This window comes from Leiobunum rupestre, chromosome 1 (assembly GCF_980474605.1).
Source record: "Leiobunum rupestre chromosome 1, qqLeiRupe1.1.hap1, whole genome shotgun sequence".
NCBI classification, from domain to species: Eukaryota; Metazoa; Arthropoda; class Arachnida; order Opiliones; family Sclerosomatidae; genus Leiobunum; species Leiobunum rupestre.
The window spans coordinates 32,082,214-32,107,212 of NC_143384.1; the positions used below are offsets into that span (position 1 = coordinate 32,082,214).

The 24,999-nt window shown below is 38.9% G+C and overlaps 1 protein-coding gene across 1 annotated transcript in view; it reads left to right on the plus strand.

Moving 5' to 3' along the window:
- Positions 1 to 787: 787 nt before the first annotated feature.
- Positions 788 to 24,999, plus strand: part of LOC149962138 (uncharacterized) — a 40,595-nt gene continuing 16,383 nt past the window's right edge. Inside the window, exons 1-15 of the mRNA XM_090164402.1 lie at positions 788 to 833; positions 4,542 to 4,721; positions 4,792 to 5,105; positions 11,504 to 11,872; positions 12,971 to 13,390; positions 13,986 to 14,235; positions 14,300 to 14,485; positions 16,191 to 16,559; positions 16,646 to 16,734; positions 17,651 to 18,395; positions 19,603 to 20,110; positions 21,097 to 21,281; positions 22,263 to 22,532; positions 22,605 to 22,756; positions 24,416 to 24,608. Of these exons, the coding sequence (XP_090020528.1) occupies positions 788 to 833; positions 4,542 to 4,721; positions 4,792 to 5,105; positions 11,504 to 11,872; positions 12,971 to 13,390; positions 13,986 to 14,235; positions 14,300 to 14,485; positions 16,191 to 16,559; positions 16,646 to 16,734; positions 17,651 to 18,395; positions 19,603 to 20,110; positions 21,097 to 21,281; positions 22,263 to 22,532; positions 22,605 to 22,756; positions 24,416 to 24,608 (4,276 nt within the window). The remainder of the gene's footprint in view (positions 834 to 4,541; positions 4,722 to 4,791; positions 5,106 to 11,503; positions 11,873 to 12,970; positions 13,391 to 13,985; positions 14,236 to 14,299; positions 14,486 to 16,190; positions 16,560 to 16,645; positions 16,735 to 17,650; positions 18,396 to 19,602; positions 20,111 to 21,096; positions 21,282 to 22,262; positions 22,533 to 22,604; positions 22,757 to 24,415; positions 24,609 to 24,999) is intronic.

Sequence of the window (24,999 nt, forward strand, 5' to 3'; positions counted from 1 at the left end):
TGTCATTCAGTTTTTTTTGCCAAAAATTAATGCTTTCAGAAACAAATTTAATTTTAAACTATTTGGCTCATTTTTAACATTAAACTAAACTTTATCCATTGATAAAAAATTCGAAATGATTATTAATAAACTAAAATAAACCAAACTACTAAACTAAATGAATTTTTGAACTATTGGCAATTCAAACAGTTTTAAGAAAATTCCAATCCATTTTGAACAAGAAAATTATATTTTCATAAACTAAAATAAACCAAACTACTAAACTAAATGAATTTTCGAACTATTTGGCAATTCAAACAATTTTAAGAAAATTCCAATCCATTTTTGAACAATATTTATCAATTAAAATTATTTTCATAAACTAAACTACTAAACAAATTAAATTTTCAGACTATTTGGCAACAACTTTGAGATATTTTATAAGTAAATGTAAATCATTTTGAACAGGAAACTAATATTTATTAAATAAAGTTATTTTGAATGAAACTAAAGTAAACTAAAAAACTAAACTAAACGAATTTTCAGACTATTTAGCAATTCAAAAGTTAGACTGCGTGCAAAACCGTAAACTAAATTTAACTAAACATTAATTAAATTAGAAAATGTTCGAAATTAATAAAAATAAATATTCAATTTTCAAACCTGCATTACAACCATATTTTTCACGGCGATACAGGAGAATAGTTAGTGCTGCTACAGTTAACTATTAGAATCCTTAACTATTGCTTTAACAAACCTTTACAAGTTTTATGACCTCAGAATGTGTCGAGGTTTCTAACCCTCATAAATGAAATGTCGTGACAGCCAAGAAAGTGAACGAATGATAGAAGCAGGTACCTGAGGTACAGGGGATTTAGAGTTAAACGGAAGTCGGTCACACACCCTTTCCGGTTTTGGCAGGCGCAGGGTAATTACCCTTAATGGACAAAAACGCGTTAAGATTATAAAAATGTACCTAACAAAAAATAAAATGTATTTAAAGAAATCTTTGGTACAGTGAAACTACCGATACAGTACTAGCGTCACCTAACGACGCAAAAACTTTGAGCGGGTCAATTGTAAATCTGTTATATTAAGTTCCCAAAATAACGGTTGCAAGTTATGAAATAATTTAGTTTCAAAATTTACAATTTGATAGATTATGAAGGTTGTATATTTTCGAAATAAATAATTTTGAAGGTCGAAATCGCCATTTTGAAGGTCGAAATCGCCATTTACTATAAAAGAACGACACAAGCGTTTCAATAATTTAATTAGCTTTATCGTTAGTATATTAGATTGTAAAAATATAGTTTATAAATAAGCAAAGTAAACAAGTGTAATAGGCGCTTCAATAAAACATCTTCAAGGAAATTCGCAAGAAATAATATTTCCGAGAGCCAGGACTTGCAAGTCACTGTTTAGATAGCGCTTGTTGAAAAAGTAGTAACTTTTCACCCGCAAATAGAACGTTGTGTTTTTGCAAAACCTTAATACGTCAAAAAAGCTACCTGGTTAAAAGGAAACACTTTTGGCATACCGCACAAGTGAAAATTTTCCATTATTTCAACAAGCGCTATATAAACAGTGACTTGCAGGTCCTGGCTCTCGGAAATATAACTTCTTGGCACTTTCCTGGAAGATTTTTTATTGAAGCGTCTATGTCATATTTAACGTCGTCAGTCCAAGAATTAATTGATTTCTACTTCGTAATTTCAATTTCCGCAATTCGCAAAATTTTCCGGAAAGTTTTTTTTGCGCATTTCATTTTTCCGGAAAATTAACAACTCTAGATCTTCTGGTTTGTTTCGTAATGATCAGAACTAACTAGTGGGCAGTTCTGCCATATTTGAGTAGTTCTAAAATTTAGATCCAACCAAAAGTTTCGGGAAATCATTTTGGGTAGTTAAAAAATTGAGTAGAAAGCTGTTGGCTCGCGTGGCGTGAAGAGCTTGCAAACACCCTCCTACGCTATTTAACCCGGCCACCTGAATTAATGGCTTCAAAAGTCGCTTGATGACTTAGGCCTAAGGTGGTGCCTCGGGTATTAGCTTAGCTGATTGTTTTGATTGTAAAGAACTAAAGGTAACTACATGTATTAACTAATTTTTATCCTAGATTTAAGCAGGTCCAGGGTAGATTTCAGAGGCCATAAACTGATTAACAATATAACACTATTAATGTTTTGTAGTATGATTACTGTTATTAGACATTTTTTATCGATAAAAGTTTCAAAAAATTAAAAACCCTTAAAAAGTAATTTGTTTCAATTTTTTATTTTCTGGAAATGTTTCCGCATTTTATTTTTCCGGAAAATTAACAACACTACCAAAAATTATCTAGTGATTCTAAGTTTCTTTAGCTAACAGTAAAATTGCTCGATGATTTAATTTCAAATTGATGTAACGACGCCCGTAGAATATTTCTAAGATACGCATTACAGGGCTGATAAAATCTTCTCAGGTCTTATTTAGATTTTAAAAATTCGAGCTTGGTTCAACTTGATTTGCTAAAATTTTCATTTTAATCGGTTGATATTTAATGTTCTTTTTCAAACCATACGCATATTTCCAAAGAGAGAGAGTTATAAAATCGTTTCATTAATACCATAAGTGTATAATATTGTTACATAAGTGTGTCACTTCCTGTTCCTCACATGCAAAGGTTTACAAGACAGACTGCATTACGGGCTTCGTCGCAGTTTTGCGTCCTCTCGCGAACGCGTCACACGTAGCCTTTGACAGCGCCTCGCTAGGGGGATATTTTATTCTTGTGATGACGTCACTCCGTTACTAGCTCTCAGTAAAATATTCCTCAAAATGGCAAACTTATGGAACAATGTTATAGACTTATGTTAATACTGATCAAGTTTATAAAATCTAAAAATATGGACTGAAAAATCTCCGGAAAAAAAGGTTTTTAAAAATGTAAAATCCACAGTGAAAAATCTTACTCAAAAATCCCAAACTCCGTTTAAAAATTTAGAAATCTGTTTCCACTTTTCAAATTCTGAGGCATTAAAAAATACCTTACAGAAAATTGAAGCATTTTATTGTCCTTCATTCCTATTTCAAGCGAGGAAATTGTTTCTTAACTGAGAAATAATAATTTATGACCACCCAGAACGCCAAAGATTTTTTCAAAATGATACGTTTCTAAAAATGTCTATTTCCGCGAGTTCAATTAGCCTAATTATTGTCTTTGAGAGGGTGTGGTGCAGTTTCACTCTGTTGACCACCGGAAAGACTATTTCGGGCTGCAAATCAGCGCATTTGTGACTGGCTACGCTATTTGACATTACGTGCTCAATCAAATTAATTAAAACGTGACCTTTAGGAAGGTCAGCCAAGCTTGACCAATCAGCGCTCATCATCGAGACCATCTCACGCTTGGCTAACCAATCGGATTTCAACAAACAATGTTTCCAAGGCAACCAGTGCCCGAACCTTATTTTTAGAAAACCCACTTAGACCAATCAAATATTTATGCAATTTGATTGATTAATATTGAAATATTAATACTAATATTTATACAATTTGGTTTTCTTTCCAGGCTATTTTTAATTTGGTGACCACGAACGCAGGTAACGATGTCAATTTTAATATTTCAATCAATTTTTTTTAGAGCAAACTTATGGTGTCGGCCAAAGACCTTAGACACCAAACTTCAATCAAATGAAAATCTTAAATTTAAATTTAATATAACCTCTAGTATTTCGGTCAAGCCATTAGTGATTTTATTTCTTATGTAATCCTTCAATTTGTTGTGGTCTTCCATAATGAACGCGTTGGAGGTTATATTCCCTTTAAGATTCCCTTAAGAATTCGCATATTACATACAGGGAAACAAACATTTAGAAACCACCATGGAGTATAAAATTTTAATTTCGTATTTCTACACTAGAGGACGCCAGCGTGGATATTTTGGCGCAAAATTTGGAAAAAATTAAATTATTATATTTTAATTTAAGTGCTATTTCAAGCTGAAACTTTACATAAAATATTTTAGAAAATGTAGTTATTCAAAATTTCAGCTTTTAAATAACCACAATTTAAATTAGAATTTCGCGGGTTTTATCATCTTTGATATTTCTGATTGTGAACTGATGGCGCCCTCTAGTAACAAGTAGATTATTAATAATTTATACACAATGGTGGTACCCCTGTAAAATGGTCCTCTCACTTCTTATATTCGTATTGGTGTATTAAAATTCATAATGCAACACTAATAAATCTATACTTTAAAATTAAAAAAAGCTAATAAGAGAGTTTCAATAATATCTGAAACATGCGCAATTAGACGAAAACCAGACGAGGATGGTACTATGACGTCATATGTCAGCGTGACCTCGGTGACCTATCGTCAATTCAGGCTTCCCTTTATTGTGAAAAGAACCATCCTAATAGTTATTTTTAAAGCCGATAGATGGCGGTAGGATTATTGAAACTCGCTTATTAAACAAACCGTTTATTTCTTAAACGCCGACGACTTGCGTCAGGCTCATGGAAACTTAAAACCGGAACTATAAAACAATCTACAAACATTAATTTAATTCCCTTCAGCTCTGAAAGATGGCGACTGCTTGGGCATGGACTCCCTGCAATACTTTACAATCTCCCCGGGTGGTTACAATCCAACCCACAGCATGGACTCCAAAGTTTGCAAGTCCAGATGCGCCGACATCAAGTATCCCTACGCCGGAGTCCAAGGCAGATTTTGTCTCTGCTCCAACGAAAAAGGAGGTACCCAACCCTCTTTAATTTAGACACTCTTCCCTCCTCCACAGTTTGCACTAATGACGTCATCTCTTAGTCGAAAGCCTAACGCCGGTCGAGCAAGAATTTTGTCCCTCCGAAAATGGCTACACCCAATTCTTCAAGGCGAACCCGGTGTTGCCCCTCAATGGCGTGTCCCTGACCACGACCGAGTCCCAAGTGACCTACGGCCAGAAGGTTCAGTTCGAGATCAAAGTGGAAGGTCAAAAGGGCAGCGTCGAGTACCAAATCGACTACGGCGACAACAGCGGCGTAGTACACGCCAATTTGAACGTACCAGCCGAACACATCTACTTCCAAACCGGAACATTCAGGATTACAGTGATAGTGTGGCCAACTGGTGGACCTCCCGTAAGTTACACTATTAATAAGGCACAAATTCCAGGCAAAACTACTCTAGAAACTACACCTTAAATTGTCAATACCTCAAACGATGCCAGTAGAAATGACACAATGCACACTGTTAATTTGCACAAAAAATAATACCTGAAGCACTCTTTGAAATGTACTACAAACGGTACCTCAAGTACTCTTTGATATGCACTACAAACGGTGCCTCAAGTACTCTTTGATATGCACTACAAACGGTGCCACAAGTACACAGAAAAAACAATGTTTAAATTCTAGACGTTTTTCTAAACAGGAAAATGCAACGCTCTCACAGACATATACTATACCAACACGCGTTGAGTAGAAGAAACGTTAAGTCTTTTTGCGCGTCGAATTACAAAACGTTTTCGGTTAAAGCATGTTAAGTTCTAGAAATGATTGTTTTGTACGTGTTGAGGTCTTGAAGTGCTTAAAATGTAAACTCGTCTATTTGCCGAAACGTTTAATTTTCAAACGCGTCGAGTTCTTGAAACGTGTAAGATTCAAACGCGTCGAGTTCTCCAATCGTTTAAGTTTCAAACGCGTCGAAATCTGGAAGCGTTTAAGTTTCAAACGCGTCGAGTTGTCGAATCGTTTAAGATTCAAAGGCGTCGAGTTCTTGAAACGTTTAAAATTCAAACGCGTCGAGTTCTTGAAACGTTTAAGATTCAAACGCGTCGAGTTCTTGAAACGTTTAAGATTCAAACGCGTTGAGTTCTTGAAACGTTTAAGATTCAAACGCGGCAAGTTCCCGCAACATTAGAATTCCAAACGTATCGAGTTCTTGAGACGTTTCGGATTATTCGAAGAAAAAATTGATTCTAAAGAAAAATTTTATTTGCAAAAAATATTTTATTGATTATCAAACATTTTATATCAATATGATGTTCTTCCACAAATTTTAAATATTTGGTGGTTTTAACAAATGACGATTTTGGGGACCGATTATTAAGTACGTACTCTTGCTCTGCTCCGCAGCGCTCCCCAGTGGCCAAGGGGAAATATAATCGTGCAAAAACGGACAGAACGTTTCTCTTAAAAATAAAAAGGTCTCATATCGGCCTCATTATAAAAATATGGTCTCAGCTCGGACTCGTAGTAGTACATTATATTGGACTCCGCTATTACTGCAATTTACTATATTTTAATGGTCTCATCTCGAGCTCACAAATATACGCTGTATTAAAATAGTTTCAGTTCGAGCACACAAAAATACGCTATAATATAAAGGTCTCATCTCGGGCTCGTATCATTCTCATAAAAAGGCTGAGCTTAGCTTCAAATCGAGCTCGGGCTCTTGTTGTGAGACGAGCCCGTTCCGCTATGTTCTTTCCTAAAACTGAATTTTTGGTTTTTCTTTATTATTTGACCCAACCAAACTGAAGTGAAGTGACGTAGAGCTCATAAAGAAGCTTTTGAGCTGCGTGGACAATATTTAGTAAGTTGTGTGTCTACAACGAAAGATGCCCAAGAATCATTTATACGATAAATTTGCGTGTTTACATATAACACTATATATTCGTAGCGCCAAGTATACGATTTAGTTCTGTGACGTAAATAGAGGTTTTGGCGCCCTGGGCTAACATTTAATTTGGCCGGCAGTTATAATACCAACATACAGGGCCGTTCTTAAGGGGGGGGGGGGGGGCGAGCAGGACGGTCGCCCAGGGCCTCTAAAATTTTACCATAGGGATGTATATACCGGAGGGCCTCTACACTCAGTTTCACCCATGCATTTCGCCCGGGGCCACGAGCGCTCTAAGAACGGTATTGTACCAACCCAAAATGAAATTGCCTCACGTTACAAATGCAGCCCAGATCGAACCACTCCTCCACAATGGTACTGACTTTATTTATTACCACCATGTTTTTCGAAAATAGGAGTCAGGGGGTCAAGTTAATAAGAGTTTTATCGTAGTGGAGATCGCTTCTTGTCTAAACCACATTGCATGGAATTCATGAGTTCTACTTCACTTCAATAATATCAATTTGCCAATAATTATATTCTAAGCTTAATTTCTAGACTAACCCCTTCCTACTTTTAACCTCTTCGCTAGTTTAACTTTACCTCCAGCATTTATAATTAATGTCTTCCCTAAATTGTAATAACATTGTTGAATTTAATATTAATTTTTTGATCGAATTAATAATTAGCTTTGAACTAAAATGTTGAAGTTTTTATTTAATAATCGTTTGGCTATAGATTTCATTAGGCAGACTAGCACTGGTATTCATGATAATAGTACAATACTACATCCAAGCTTAACTTAGGCCTAAATTTTCGTTACGCAGGTATTTGGAATTACATTAATATACAAGAAGAAGCAACTCTTCTATTTTGCAAGTAATTGTTAATCAGAAATAAAATCATCTCTCACGTAGACTTACTTTCAAAGAAAAACGTGAGCAGCTCGGAATCGTCTTGAAATGGAAGTCAAGCACAAATAACGCGACTATGCGAATATTTCCAAGGAACAGCGTTGCCAGATGTTCAAAACATATTAAACGTAACTAAAGCCCAGTTCACACTATACAGTTAATTGGCCACTTAATTGTATCCAACTAATTGTAAGCAAGAAAATTGTATAGTGTGAGCCGAATAATTGTAAGAATTGTTCCACTTTTTCTGTTTACACTATATGTCACCACTTTTTCTGTTCACACTGTACAATGTTCTTGCTTACAATTAGTTGCATACAATTAAGTGGACCAATTAATTGTATAGTGTGAACTGGGCTTAAGTAGTAAAATTTGTAACACATCAGCAGACTATCAGTAACGCTAGATTTCGCTCTCATCTAGGGTAGGAAAACAGCGTTTCAGAAACAGCTTAAAAATATTTTTTAATTTAATATGAGGACCCTGGTGGCCCGCTACCCCCGTTCAATTGATTTATTTTAAGGGGCCCCTGATTTATTTAAGGGCCATTGGCTAGCAACTATAATAATCTGGAGCCATGCAGACATCAGAGCCGCACCCATTAATTATATTTTGTAAATGTAGGGAATATTAAAAAAGAGCACCTTGTGATGATGAAGGAATTAGTTTTTCAGATAGGTTGATTTTTATTCCTTGGCCTAAGACCTTGGCCATTGGAATATTGAAGTTAATTAAACTATTTAAAATACATGACAGCGATGATAATCTAGTGATATATACTAATTTAAGTCATTGGAATGATATACAGGAAAGTAATGTATACAGTAATGGCAGTGTGAGTGTGTGACGTCACGGCACGTCACCCATGCTTTTTCCTATAGATAAAAAATCGCGACCAAAATGGCGACCATGGTCAAAACTACGGAGTGCCGGCCATTACTCTATTGTCAGAAATTACAAATCATTTATAAAACATATATAAACTTAGCAGACGACTTGACTATTTTGGCGGGTAAAATTCCGTATATTGGTTTAAAACCCGAACGATAGATGGCGTTAAGAACTAAGTAGTTTCCGAATTAAATCACCAAATTTCAAGCCGGGGGACGCGGGGGTGGCTTGTAAACGAACGTTTTTCAGGAGAGGTATAATAAAATATACGGCTGCAAACCGTCCCTATAGCTCAACGGCAAAATTCGCCCCAACTTGCAATTTGGCCTACTTTAAGGATGATGAGTCCGCAGCGATGCGGGGTGGAGAACATAGTTTTGGGGGGGGGGGGGGGGGAAAGGAGGCAATAGTTGGCCCCGAAATTTGCGTTCAACGAATTGGACCGCGTTTGGTGTTGTGCCCGATGATAATTTTAACGCTGAGTCGAATGAGAGCAACCACAGGTCTGTACGATGACCTGTTTCCGAGTAATTTGTACTGAATTACGTGGTCGTTTTTCTCTGATATGAAAAAACCTTTTAAATTTAGAACTCTGGTCGAGTTGGGTATCGTTCTGTAGTATGTGTTAACGCGGGTCGCTAGTACTAATATTTTCCGAGTTATGACCAAAAGTACAATCAAAAACGTGATTTTCTGTAAATTTCACTAAATATTGGACAAGACCAACCATACTTTCGTATGTTACGTATTGTTTAGTGCCGAATTTCACCGACCACAAATCCGTAGGATAACTCGTTTACGAATTATAACTAAATCTGTGAGGAACATTAGAATTTGAAAGAAGCAAAATAAACGGTTACATTGGCGCACTCGGATCTAACGCGTTATTAGCGGAAACTTTGGCTTTTATAACAGAAGCCGTTTCAAATCTATATGCCAGAGGAACCATTTTGAAAACTTTAAAACACAGGTGTTTAGGTTTATGCTAATTTTGTTAATCGTCTAGGTTTCAAATGTGTTTCTATAGATTTTCGATTCCTTCTCGTGTTTAGTTGTTTAGCCATTTGGTCCGTTTACATCTATAACGCGTTACATTGCAATTCAAGTGTTTAAAAGCTAAACGTTGTTTTTTCTGAGTGGATCCGTTTTGAGCACTTTAAAACACAGATGTTTAGGTTTATGTTGATTTTGTTAAACGCCTAGGTTTTTTACGCGTTTTTATAGATTTTCGCTTGCTCCTCGTGTTTAGTTGTTTTGCCATTTTTGGTGTTTAGTGAATCAACGGCAAAAGTAGCCATTTACATTTATAACGCGTTAAATTGCAATTCAAATGTTGAAAAGCTTAACGTTGTTTTTTCTGTGTACTCTTTGATATGTACTACAAACGGTAACTCTAGCACTCTTTGATATGTACTACAAACGGTAACTCTAGCACTCTTTGATATGTACTACAAACGGTAACTCTAGCACTCTTTGATATGTACTACAAACGGTAACTCTAGCACTCTTTGATATGTACTACAAACGGTAACTCTAGCACTCTTTGATATGCACTACAAACGGTAACTCTAGCACTCTTTGATATGTACTACAAACGGTAACTCAGGTACTCTTTGATATGTACTACAAACGGTAACTCTAGCACTCTTTGATATGCACTACAAACGGTACCTCAAGTACTCTTTGATATGTACTACAAACGGTAACTCTAGTACTCTTTGATATGTACTACAAACGGTAACTCTAGCACTCTTTGATATGTACTACAAACGGTAACTCTAGCACTCTTTGATATGTACTACAAACGGTAACTCTAGCACTCTTTGATATGTACTACAAACGGTAACTCTAGCACTCTTTGATATGTACTACAAACGGTAACTCTAGCACTCTTTGATATGTACTACAAACGGTAACTCTAGCACTCTTTGATATGTACTACAAACGGTAACTCTAGCACTCTTTGATATGCACTACAAACGGTAACTCTAGCACTCTTTGATATGTACTACAAACGGTAACTCTAGCACTCTTTGATATGTACTACAAACGGTAACTCTAGCACTCTTTGATATGCACTACAAACGGTAACTCTAGCACTCTTTGATATGTACTACAAACGGTAACTCTAGCACTCTTTGATATGTACTACAAACGGTAACTCTAGCACTCTTTGATATGTACTACAAACGGTAACTCTAGCACTCTTTGATATGCACTACAAACGGTAACTCTAGCACTCTTTGATATGTACTACAAACGGTAACTCTAGCACTCTTTGATATGTACTACAAACGGTAACTCTAGCACTCTTTGATATGTACTACAAACGGTAACTCTAGCACTCTTTGATATGCACTACAAACGGTAACTCTAGCACTCTTTGATATGTACTACAAACGGTAACTCTAGCACTCTTTGATATGTACTACAAACGGTAACTCTAGCACTCTTTGATATGCACTACAAACGGTACCTCAAGTACTCTTTGATATGTACTACAAACGGTAACTCGAGCACTCTTTGATATGTACTACAAACGGTAACTCTAGCACTCTTTGATATGTACTACAAACGGTAACTCTAGCACTCTTTGATATGCACTACAAACGGTACCTCAAGTACTCTTTGATATGTACTACAAACGGTAACTCGAGCACTCTGTGATATGCACTAGAAACGAAACCTCATGCATTCCTTAAAATGTATTAAAATCGGTAAACTCAATAACTCTTAATGCACGAGAAAATGGTACTTCAATTACTTAATAAACTACATTTGAATTTTGAAATGATACTTCAAGCACTTTTCAACCGCTCTTTAGAATGCGCTAGAAACCGCTCCACAACCACTAAAAACGGTACCTCAGGCACTAGAGAAGGGACCTCAGGCACTAGAGACGATACCTTAAGCACTCGATACGATACCTCAAATAATTTCTAACCTAAATTAGAACCGACACCTCACATGGTGTTTAAAATCCACTAGAAACGATACGTCAAGCACTATGTAATCTACCTTAGAAACTACACTTTGAAGTTTGAACGGGTGTCAAACTACACTATTAACCAATGAACGTTGTGAAACCTCATTATCGCGTCATTTTGCAGTCCTACAGACTCGTGACCAGCACGGTGATGACCGTGGTCACGGGTATCGAGGAAGAGACAGTCCAACTGAACTGCACGCCCGTCATCGAGCCCAACGAGGAATTTCTATGTGACCTAGTGTACCAGGGAGGCGAGGGTGTCTCGGCGGAAGTGGACTACGGCGACGGTAACATGGAAACGATCGTCCTGCCCGATGCCAGCGCGTCGCTTCTGGGAATGGCCATCCCTCAACACAGGACCATCGAAATGAAAGCGATCAAAGCCGGAGAGCGCAACATGATACTCATTCCGGAGACAGAGGCTCTCAGGACCAGCCACGTCAAAAAGATTAACGTCTTCGCCACCAAAGAAGGGGACCTCAAAATCGGCGTAAGCTTATTGAACCATGGTTTCGGTTCCTAGTTCCGGTAAAACCATTAACCCCTAGTTCCGGTAAAACCATTAACCCCTAGTTCCGGTAAAACCATTAACCCCTAGTTCCGGTAAAACCATTAACCCCTAGTTCTGGTAAAACCATTAACCCCTAGTTCCGGTAAAACCATTAACCCGGACCCCAGGAAAGAAGTTATTACTAGAGACAACTAGACGTTTTCTGGTAGAAAATTGGGAGAATGGTTCAAACCAGGGCCCCGAAAATTTGTACTGTTTCCCCCACTGTCTGGACGGGCTTACATGAGACAATGGGGTGCGTTTAGAATCTAGATCCAACGAATCTAAAGTTTAGATTCGTTGTTTTATTTGGTCCACGTCAGTACGACTAAAGGGCTCATCCATAAATTTCCCTTCGGAACATTTGCGAGTGTGGGTCTCAGATTTGACTGTCCTACTAATTGCTCTAATTAATCTAATTAATGATTGAAAAATTAAGACTGATTATTAAATACCCGAAGTCTTAGCAGATGGCGCCAGCAATCTGAAATGGATAGTATTTTAATTAATTAAGAACCACCGGATTACTGTTTATTAACGTTTTTTTATGACGAATTTTTACAGAGTTAAACTTTTGTTATCTTAAAATTTTTCTGTTATGACTGAGTAAGGATTTATTTCCTTCACGACAAAAAAACTTTTAACTGGTCGCCATCTAGTATAAATAAAATAATTAAAATCGAATGCCTAATCGCTTCGCTCTAAATGTTTGTTTACATGTAATCAGTTAGTAAGTTGTTCTATTATAGATGTGTTAAATGTAAGTGTTTATAATAATAGAGAGGTTAAGACAGCACCAGAAACTGTCAAGAAAACGTGTAGAGAGAACTTGTAGAAGGTGCAGGCTGTACACACAAAGGTACGCTTACAATCCTACAAGTTCCCCGTACATGTTTTCGGGCGGTGGCTTAACCTGCCTATTAATTAGTCTTGGTCAACCTATAATACGTAAATTTGGCCATATTTGGGAAAACATGACTCGTTTCCTTTAAATGGATAGAGGATTTTATTTCAAACTGCAATCTTTGAACCGTCCAGGTAATGCGACTCAAATGCATAGACAACATGTGCTCACCGGGAATCATGAAGTGCTTGAAAGGGGAACAGTTCTGCTCCAACGTGGAGGACTGCATGAGCCTGGGCACTCCAACCAATTGCCCCGCCACCAGGAAGAAGGACTACCAAACCGTCATGGAACTCAACATCAGGGTGGAGCAGGGCTTCAACTCCGTCGTACCACCCAAACCGTTGGAAATGGCGGTGGGTGACGTGCTAGTATTCGTACCAGTATCGGCCAACGTGGCTTCCCGATTAGTCGAACCTCACGAACTCTCAGACCTGTCAGCTCCATCTATCTTCGTCGAGAGAGGCTATTTGCCCGCCAAGGAATTGGTACCGACCCACAGAAGGTTCTACGTCAGCATTGCCGTGGAAATTCCAATGATGCTCAATTTTGAGGTAGGTATAGCATTCTTATGACTAAAAGAATATAACATATCTATCACGATTAACTACATTAGTCATAATTTAGTTAAATTAGTAATAAGGTACACGATGGGTCAAGGTATTTTTTAATTAGGTTAGTGATTTGCAACAAATTGATATGACCCGATATTGGTATCATTCGATTGGTCTCAACGTGCTCTTACCAAATATCGCTAAATTAACCTTCAAATCTGAACCAAACGGCGTATAAGACTAAAAAAGTAATTTTGGTCTTATTCACGTAAATTTTGGAGGGGCTCGAAATTAGTTTTTTAATCTTATACGCCTCTTGGTTCAGATTTGAAGGTTAATTTAGCGATATTTGGTAAGAGCACGTTGAGACCAATCGAATGATACCAATATCGGGTCATATCAATTTTCAAGGTCACCGGAAGTGACGTCACGTGGTTCGTATTTCCGGAAAGCCCCCACTTTGACCCGTAAGACAAACAGTTCTTTGTTACAAATCTCTAACCTAATTTAAAAATATATTGACCCACCGTGTACCTTATCACATGCTTATTTTGTCATGGGCTCTTGGACTAAATTGACCTTTACCAACCAATAGCACACCTACATCAAGGACGGCAAGTATCGTATGTCCATGGCTCTAAATAGCGATAATACGGCCAGCCCGATCTCGAAGGCGTTGGACTTGAACGTCCAATACTACTTGAAAGCCGTACGATTGAAGATCGAACCGCAAAACGCCATCGTAGACCACGAAATCAGCATCGATACGACACTAGAGGGAGGTAGTGACGTTAAGGTCGTTTGGGACTTTGGCGACGGCAAGCGTAAAACGGAACTGATACCAGGTAACGCGTCATGCCATTTTGGAACTGGGGGTGGCATAGCTAAAGACTGAATGTTCCTTTCCAGGCGCCAATGGCAAAGGGACCACCCTGGCTAGACCCTACACTTACTTCGAACCAGGAGTTTACAAAGTTAAAGTGGTGGCTTCCAATTTGCTGGGCCGAAGACAGGCTGTTGAAATTGTCACCGTGCAGTTCCCCATCACCGACACCTGGAACGTCGATTTACCCGCTGACAAACTGTTATTACCAGGTACGTTTTACACTACTTAGATAGTATTTATTATTTAATATTATTATATTCAACTAATTTACCGAATTAATGTTTTATAAAATGATTAAATCGCGATAGAAAAGTTAATGTTAAGTTAATTTATAAACATTCAGAGTGCCCTATATGTGAGCAGTCCATTGCAATTTATAATGAAATTCTTTACCAATTATTGCATGGCAGTATTCAGCAGACATCTTTTAAGCTCGGGTTTCCGTTGAATTCCAACGTTAAGATAATTATATCAAAAGTCAAAATTTTAGCCAGCGATTCCAACAGTAAGACCGGTTTCACCCTTTTGGAATCTCTGGCTAAAATTTTGACTTTTGATAAGTTAATTTATAATGAAATATTTATTTTTAAATTATAAATAAATGTATTCTTTCTTCATATGTTCAAGGATCCTATATGTTAGAAGGATAGGTAGCCCTCTGGCCAGCCCGTGTTTTCAAAACGCCGGCAGTGCCGTCGATACCAAGAGAGCCTCTAAACGTGGGACGTCTTGTTTCTATTCCCTCAAGGACAAATTTTGGCGGTACTTCCTCCATGTTTTGTCCTTGACGGAATCTAAAGACGGATTCTCTATCGCGCATGACTCACCGACGGCGCTGCTATTTTTCGTCCCTCGCCTCATATCCTTCTAACATATAGGATCCTTGATATTTTATCGTGAAAAAAATAATATTTATGGTCAACGGCTTGGTTCACAACATTCGTGGCATTCTCGTAAGCCGCCATCTTTAGAAGAATCTTTTTACTTCTGACGCTTTTTAGGGAGTTCTCACGGGGAGAAAAACACACGCGCAGGGGCCCAGGGCGCCAAGATTTTAGGGGCGCTAAATCGATGATTTTCATTGAAATTAGATATTTAAAATTTCTACTTAAGGTTCTGGGGGCGCCATTTTGGTTTTTGGCTCAGGGCGCCATTTGGACTAGGTACGGCTCTGCGCGCGAAGAACTGTTCTCAAGAGAAGAATTCCTTCTTAGAATTTTGACGCGCCCCTGATTACATATTTCCAGAGATTACTTATAACAGATTACCAAAAATTACGCGGGATTACTTATTTCGAGTAATCCAAATAATATTATTAGAGATTATTATGAGATTACTAAATATTACTAGATATTACGCAAGATTACTGATATTACGATTAAAATGTCGGCGGAACTTCTCATTATAATAAGAAAATAGCTCGTGAAATAGTTTAATTCCCAGTTTTTCTTACATTTTTATCGGGCAAATCTTCCTCTATTGGCTGTGGTTAGGTTCGTTGTCTTTTGTTTCATGAAAATATTTCACGCGATAGTGAAACCGCGAGTGAAACGAATTAAATGAGGTAAAGTAGAACTCATAAGCATATCTAAATGTTGGATCAGACTACAGTAGTTTCTACTGCAACAAATTGAAATAAAGTGTCGGCTAGGCGAAGGTAGCTAGGGTGCGTTTTTTAGATATTACTTTGAAATTACTTGAGATTATTTGGGAAGTACGGATATTACTTGAGATTACACAAATTACCTGGGATTACCCGAGGGATTACCTAACGAGTGTACACCAGATTACTCAAGTTATTTCCCCCTCGCTGGTGACGTTTTTCCTTTAAATTAGAACGTGATACCCGCGCTGATCATCTCAAAATACTGATTGTCCCGAAGTAGAAATTAATACTAACAATTCCGAATGCAGGCACCATGACAATGCTGTTGAAATACAACGAGAAGGAGCCACTCCCCACTAACGCCACAGTGGACATTAACTTCGGAGACGAACAGTTCGACCACTGGTCAGTACCCAACAAGGGACCGTGGGCCACCAAGAGCTTCCACCACGAATACCAAAACCCGGGCTTTTACAAACTCGTGGTCAAGATGACCAACGCAGTCTCGCAAAAGGAAATGTCGATGGAGGTCGAGGCTTTGCGCAGAATCACCAACTTCACCACGGCCACCGTCCACAAACCAGAAAAGGCCAAAGAGTACATGCCCGGATACGGAAAGGCCAAGAACAAATTCCCCACCAAAAGTCCGATCACGTTCTTGATGGACATACATACAGGTCGGTGCTAGTGTTGGGTTTCAGTGACATGATCCCCCAGTACTTGCGTATTAATGTCACGTTTCGCTTCTTTTTGGCGACAACAGGTGACGTCGAGTATTACATTGTGGAGTTAGATAACGGGACGGTGCTGTCCAATAAGACCACGAATATCACCGAGCTCACGTTGAATGAGGTAGGGCATATCTTTGCATTCTAAAGTATGTGTCTAGAGCTAGTTTTAAAGTTAGTGTTTTGGGGCAGTTGACAATTTAGATTTCAAAAATGGAAAATGAATACTTTTAATGTAATTTGCACTTATTATTTGCTATGTGAAATGTTTCAGTAGTTTGCAATTTCAACTTCCTATTTTTTAATTTTATTGCAATTTTAACTTTCTATTTGTTAATTTTATTGCAATTTTAACATCCTATTTGTCAATTTTATGGCAATTGCAATTTCCTATTGGTTAATTTTATTGCAATTGCAATTTCCTATTGGTTAATTTTATTGCAATTTTAACTTCCTATTAGCGAATTTTATTGGAATTTTAACATCCAATTTGCTAATTTTTTTTGCAATTTTAACTTGCTATTGGTTAATTTTATTGCAATTTTAACTTCCTATTTGTTAATTTTATTGCTTTAGCACTTTATACTTGCTAACTACATACTCCATCTCGCTATGTAAAATGTTAAAATAAAATTCCCTGTAGATATTTACTTATATATAAACCATAGTCTTAGAAAGTTAAAATATGAAAAAATAAGCGGCAACCTGCGAAGATACAAGTTTCAATAAATTTAACAGTATCGACAGACGCGTACTTCTGTCGAAAAGTTTTATTTTAAACTTCTGGTATTATGAGAATCAGAAGTTAGTTTCAACAAGCTGTCTCATAAATTTCAAAAGCCAATGAGGAATCTTAGTAAACTTTATCAACGTCAACAGCCTGGTGCTGTATCATAAATTTCAAAAGCCAATGAGGAATCTCATTAAAATGATAATCTAAACTGATATCTCCGTCAACAGCCTGGTGCTGTCTCATAAATTTCAAAAGCCAATGAGGAATCTCATTAAAATGATAATCTAAACTTTATCTCCGTCAACAGCCTGGTTCGTACAACATGACGAGTTACGCCTACAACCACATCCAAACCAAATCGACCCCTGTCTCAATCAACCTGTACATCATGGAGAAAGTGTCCGGAATTGACATCGAGGACAACCTTAACATCACGGATGACGACTCGGATAAAAGGTTCGAAATAGCCTACGAGACGTTGGGCACTGACACCTGCATGGTGGTGGACTTCGGTGATGAGACGCCTCTAAGAGCCTACGGGGAAGAGATCACCTGCATGTCCAGCCCCTACAACAACCGAGAGAAGAAGAACAAGAAGGACAAAGAGAAGGAGAAACTGCTGTACGTCCGCGATCTGTCCAACCCTTTCCACCTGCGATACCAGTACCGCAAGTCCGGAGACATGACCGTTTGGATGATCGCCTTCAACGACGTGTCCGAAGTCCAAGCCAGTTACAGTTTCAACGTGTCCGATTTGAATTGCAAAACCCCAATTCCGTGGATAAGGAATCGTATGGCCAATATGGACGGCGCCCCCGAGTTCATACGGGCCGGACCCGTCTTGCTGTACTCGGGAACCATCGTGGTCTGCAACTACACCAACAGCGTCATCCGACGGTGGGACGGCTACAAAGTGGACAACATCACGGGGAAAACCACCGACAAACTTGACATGTCCAGTTTGGACTCCTCCAGAAAGTCTAATCTCTACGTACCACCGTTTTTCCTCTATCCGGGCATTTATAAGTTCAGGCTGACAGTTAACCTCTCAGGTTGGTGCTTAAATTATATAACACTTTGATGGTAGATTTAACAAAAATTAACTGATTTACTTCGTGCTCTACAATTTCAAGCTTTTTCAAAAAGAACTTAACAAAATTCAATTTACTATTACAAGCACAAAAATAACACGACTGTGAACGTCGACGCAAAAATTTCCTTTAAGTTTAATTTCCACTAGAGCACGTTATAATGCTATTTTTTATACGCATAAAATCCAAAGTGACACGTCATTATCCGTGCTAGGGGAAACTAAAGTCGACGCGCACCGTCGTGAAGTTTTTGTTTAAATTCTGGTTTGCACCAGGCCAAAAACGCCAGTGAAAAAAGTTGCGAGCAGGGCCGGACTTAGAGATCCTGGGCCCATAGGTAGATAAGGAGTCTGGGCCCCCTTTTCACACGCAGTATTTACTCTTATCCCTGGAGTTAGGCTGTGCTGAATTTCCCTGATTCAGTGTAGAAGTCTGAGCTCTACGGTTATATTACTAAATAAAAGCTCTTAACAATCGTCGACTAAATATGCGATAAATATGCAACATTGCGATTTCAGGCTGCGTCCGTAAACTGCCAGGGAGAAATTTTAGTATTTTAAAACAAAATCTTCTACCTAGGGATTTCTCCAATATCAATTACGATTGATAATATAGATTTATGCCTTCGAATACAGTAATTACGGTCACTGGAGGGCCCCTTCCAAGGATGGGCCCCTAGGCCACGGCCTAGGTTGGTCTAGGCAGGCCTAGGCGGAAATACGGCACTGGTTGCGAGCATCCAAATTTTGCATATTGCAGTAGGAATAGAGTCCCCAACAGACTTTCACCCTAAAGGCTGGTTTTAACTTGATCCAAAACGCTGCGATGGCGAGCGTCGAAATATTTTATTATGCCTAGCGGATATTTTTTGTAATAATAATAATCAGCTAGGTTAATACCCTTGGCACCACCTTAGGCCTAAGTCACCGAGCGACTTTTAAAGCCATTAATTCAGGTGGCCGAGTTACAATGCTCACCATCGTAGCGTTTTTGGCCTGATGCAAACCAGCCTTAAAATCTAATCAACAGCGTTCCCAGAGAGTGAGACAAAACCACTATCGTATATTACGCTCATTTTACAAATCTGTTTATTCCATTCTGGTGGCAACAATACCTTCCCAAAACTCAAAGCGTTCTAAATCGATCAAACGAAATTTGTGTTTTCCAGCTCCCGAAATGTATCCACCACGTCCATTAATCAACTCCATTTCAACATACGTCAAGATCCTTCCGTCGCCAATCATCGTACAAATGGGAGACGGCGCCCAGTCCAGAATCATTCGAGGCTGGGGACAAACGCTCAGACTGAATCCCAAAGAATTCTCCATCGATCCGGACAACGTTAACAACAAAGCCTTCAAGGTGAACTGGTACTGCCGACGAGTACCCTACGAGTTATTGGACCGCGAATTGGAAGACTCTCAACACAACATCAGCGCTCCCATCACGGACCGCAACGAAGTTGACACCGAAGAAGACATGGGAGGATGCTTCGGGAAAGGACCGGGGAAATTGGCGATAGAGGGCGGCTCCGTCGTCTGGAACACGACGTCGTTCCGAAAACCCAACGAGACCTACGAAATCGCCTCCAAGTTGGAACTGAGTGACCGGGCGCCATCTTGGGGCGCCATTCGGGTTGTGCTACTCGATTACTCACCTCCCGCCATTACGGTCAAGTACGTTTAAGGCTCGTTTTCACGTAGGCAAAATTCTATGACGTCATAATGGTGATGCCGAAGCAAAAAAATCCCGTTAGGCTTAATACAAATTTTTGCGTAAACGTTTTTACTCTAGTGAAAAAAAGATTTTAGGCCAAATGAATTTTTTTGCGTCGTTTTCGTTCTAGTGAGAAATTGCCCATAGAAAATATAAAAGAAGAATAGTAACTAACTCGATCGATATATCGTCGTGGGGTAGATTAGCCCTATTACCTGAAATTTCTTACTTCATTTAAAAGCCTTGTCAAATCTAGAGTGTCTATTCCTCTTCTATATTTTCTATATGACCATACTAAGGTTTAAAAACCTAATCAATCTCCTTCGATCACTTATTTAAGTTTCAGTAAAGGCTTACACAAAATGAAAATTTATAATAAGTGGTTTCTTTTTTCTTGTTCCTGGATTTCGGAGTAGGGTAAGAAGGGTAACGCTATGACGACATTTTACTCCGATTCTGCGGTGGCGAATAGTTTGAGTCGGAGTAAAAAGGTTTTTCCAAATAGCTGCCTGTGGCCTTTACAGCAGATACATTCTGGCTAACAGACGACCAAATCCGATTTACTCCTTTACACCTCCTTTTCAGAAGTAGTAAAAAGAGTAGCCCTAATACTCCGGAACAAGCGAATAGTTTATGGGCCGGAGTAATTCTTATCGCCGGAATAGGTGAATAAAACGTTTTAGGGTAAAAAGAGCACACTTTTTGTCCGAGAACAGGCGAAAAGAAACCACCTATTAATGACAAATAATTGAACATTAAATTGACTATTATATTTCGCTTCTGAGAGTATTTATATCGAGTAAGTTAAGCCGATATATATAATTTAATCCTAATTCAGAAGCTAAAATAAAACTCATGACTCAACTAAACGAGGTTGAATGTCCCTTGAAATAAATTTTGTGGGCGCGTATTTGCCGGGAAACTACAACGTTTTGATTAACCATAGATGTCAGACGGAAATACTGTGTTACCCACACGACCCCATCGGCCAGAAGATCAACCCGGTCCGGGTCGGCCTGATCGGTTTGTGCAGCGAAGATTGCGAAGGCGAGTTGACCTACGAATGGACTTTGTACGGGGTCATCAACGAAACCGAAGAGTTACTACCAGAAGCGACGGAGTATGTTGTCGGTAAGATACGAGCCACTACCTCAAAACCAGGATCTTACTATGGAGAGGTCAGCGCACGGCTCTATTTAGCTTATAAGAATTTGCAACCAGTCTGATCCTGGTGGCGGGAAAGGGAGTAAGTAGAGGGGAAAATATGGCAGTGTCTCGGCGTGCAGTCTAACGACCGCTAGTGGAACTAATATTATTTTAACGATTAATAGATTGTATCAGCTAGGAGCAACAAACACAAGGAGAACGCAGCTAGCCTTTAAACACGCTAACGAAGGGTTGTGTACGAATTTCATTGGACGAGCGTCACGAGCCTTTACGCTGAACGTTTTACGGGCGGGGGGGAAGACAATTTCCGAATTTTCCCCTTCCGACGGCAGCAGGTGCTAAAGCGTCTAGCCAATGAAAAACGTACGCAAGAAAATCCACGACTTTTGACGGGTTGCGTTCTCCTTGTGTGGGGTGCTGTGTTTGTTGCTCCTAGGTATCAGTCTGTACTCTAGGATGCGACATCTATTGAATGTTTAACATTTTCTCAACATTTCAATATATTATAGAACAGCTGTTTAAATATTTGGATTTTATTAGGTATTTGGTGTGGAACACCAACGTTTGCAGCTCTGGCCCCTCTTGCCTTTGGCTTTAGAAATGTTTGGCGCCACTGTACAGGGTGATTTGAAAAAAAATTAAAGGGGTCTTACATAAAGATTGCTTTGCAGGTTATATTCTCTTTAAAAAGACCAAATAATATTGACAAGACAAAATGAATAAATTGCTATACTTTTCGTTATATGTAGTTTAAATTGGGCTACCAGAATAGATGGCGAAAATCAACAGTGAGATTTTTCCGCTCGGATTTTTCCTAGAGTTAAACTGACGAACGAGTTGCAGATAAAAACCTCGCATGCGCTGACCTCTTAATGAAAAGCCCTTGCTAAAACTTGGGAAAAATAAAAATCCAAAATGACACACTAATCCCTCTCGGCTTCTTAGGTGCCAACGAAATGGTCATGGCCTTGGCCGAAGACTTCTTCAAGCAATATTACCCCTTGTACGGGGATTTCATCGCTAAGCTGGCAGTCACTAACGAAGAAGGTTACAAGGGCGCATCGGACATCTTCCTGCATATCAACCAACCGCCAGTCGACGGCAACTGCACCATCACCCCGGATGACGGCAAGGCCCTCTTGGACCTCTTTACCATACATTGCAAGGAATGGGTGGATCCCGAGGGGGGAGCCATCGAACACTACGGATTCTGGAGTGAGTTTCGCCACGATGTCTTCGAAGTTTGATACAATTCTTCATGTATGGTAATGAGTGTTACGTTTGTAGCCATGAACGTGGACACGGGAGTCATGCTCTTCTTGAGTGTGGGACCCGACGCCAAAACTAGGATAGTCTTGCCATACGGGACTTTCCAGCTGGGTGTAGACATCAAGGACAAAGAAGGATCCCTAACCAGAACTAACATCACCATTATTACGGTAAGTAGTAGGAACTATAACCAAGTTTTAAAGCTGCTATTCGGAACTTCATGTTGAAATTCAGACTTTCAAAGCTAGCTACGATTTATAGACCTTTTAAAAATGGAACAAAGTATAAAAAGACTGCAAATACATGTCATGTATTCACGATAGTATTAGATACCAAAGAAAATTGAACTGCACAGCAGATATTCTAAGCCCAACCCTCGCGTACTTTGTAGAGAAAATTCGTCTGATTTCGATTTTTCAAGGCACTCTTTCGTATAGACGATCGCCATCTATGTTCACGTTTTGCAATTGAAGAGCAGACGAATTTTTGCTAAGAAATGTGTGAGGGTGGTACTAGAAGCTAATATTAGGGTGCAGTATACATACTTAGGTACCTGAATCAGGGCCATAACTAGGAACCACCAACTCAAGCAAGGCTTCGGCCCTGCCAAAAGGGGCCCCGAAGCGGACCCCCATGTGGGCCTTTACTTATATTTTACTTGGACCGAGAAGTGGTAGTATTATTGGTAACGTAAGTGTGACACTTCCTATTCTTCACATGCAAAAATTTTACAGAGAGCTATTCACAAGACAGACTGCATTATGGGCCTTATCGCCGTTTTGCGTCCGCTTGCTTTCGCGTCACACCGTCACACGTAGCCTTTGACAGCGCCTCGCTAGGGGAAGATTTTCTTCTTGTGATGACGTTACTTCATTACTAGCTCTTAGTAAAATATTATCTAAAATGACAAACTTATGGAATAATATTATAGACTTATGATAGTATGTATGCCCGGTTATTCATCTACAAATATCCACAAACATTTTAGAGTGGTTGACTTTTCTTATAAGTAAATTTACCGTATTTTAGCGAATATAATCTTTGATAACCCGCAACAGTATATACCCCGCGGGTTACCTGATTACCATTAAATTAAACTTCGTACGTCTATTAAGTAGGCATTAACGGTACATGTTTAACATCAACTAGACATAGCAGTTAACCATCCTTTCAAAACATATATTCGTGCGGAATGAGAAAAATGGATGGCAAATGGTAGACACACATTCAAACCGGCTGGAAAACAACGGAGAGCAACATATGTTGAATATACATAATATATGTCTTAAGCATTCCGGACCTTATTCCGGTTTTCTGTATTTTTTTTTCTTATAACCCTCACTAAAATCGGAAATTTCATACAAAATGGTGCGGGTTTTATTCGCTAAAATACGGTAGATGATGGCTAGAGAAAACCATATGTACATATGTTATATCATTAACCTTTCATAAGGACTAGGTGAAATTTTTGACGGTAGGAATTCAAAATCGGCACCGCCTAGTGGCTACGTAATGCATTATGAATGCGCACAAGCCGTGCGCGAACGTTCTTAAACTTATAAACCCGAGTGTGGCTGCTCTAAGCCTCTACCAAGTAAGATAATATTTTAGATGTAGAAATTTTGAAAAAAGAAGATGTCGCTACTGCCCTATCGTCGTACGTTAATTTTCTTCTCTATGGGACAACGCCGTTACCATGGGCCCCTATGGTAGACGTTTACTTATGGGGAACTTATGATAGGCTTATAGTTTTATAGATCAAATTTTCAATACACTACAAGGGCTCCCAGACTTAGAATTGATTTGAACAAGTTTATTTATGAAACTAGACGGAAGCCCCGACCAGACAAGAATACAAAATGTTCATGAAGGACAAGAAGCTGGAAAACGCCAACGCGTCTGGCGACACGGGTCGCATGAACCAAGTGTCCCAAGCCCTCAGTTCTCTGATGGGCATCGAACTAGTAAATGACAATACCACCGTCTACGACTATGATTTTGAAGAAGAAGAAGAAACCAACGGTAACTTTGCTAATAACCAACAATTGACATTTCTCAACGAGACAAAGACCTCCAGTGGCTGTTTCTCTCTAAGGCGATTGGCTAGTAAATGTCGGCTGCTTAGAGATTCTTCTGGAAATCAAGAATTAATTTATTTCATCTTTGGAAGAATGACTTTTAAAGCAAATGTCGGCTTGACGGGAAGTAGCTCTTTTTTCAACAGATGTCACTATCGTCGATATCAAAACTAGATAGCCAAGCAACATTTGGACCCAAAAGGCGGGTACATATAGGTACCCCTTGCGTTGATTGGCTCGTTTGTAAATTGGTCAATAACAATATTTTTACATGGGATATATATTTTAGGTTAAAGTCCACTAAATAGAGTATACTCTACAATGGTTTTCTGACG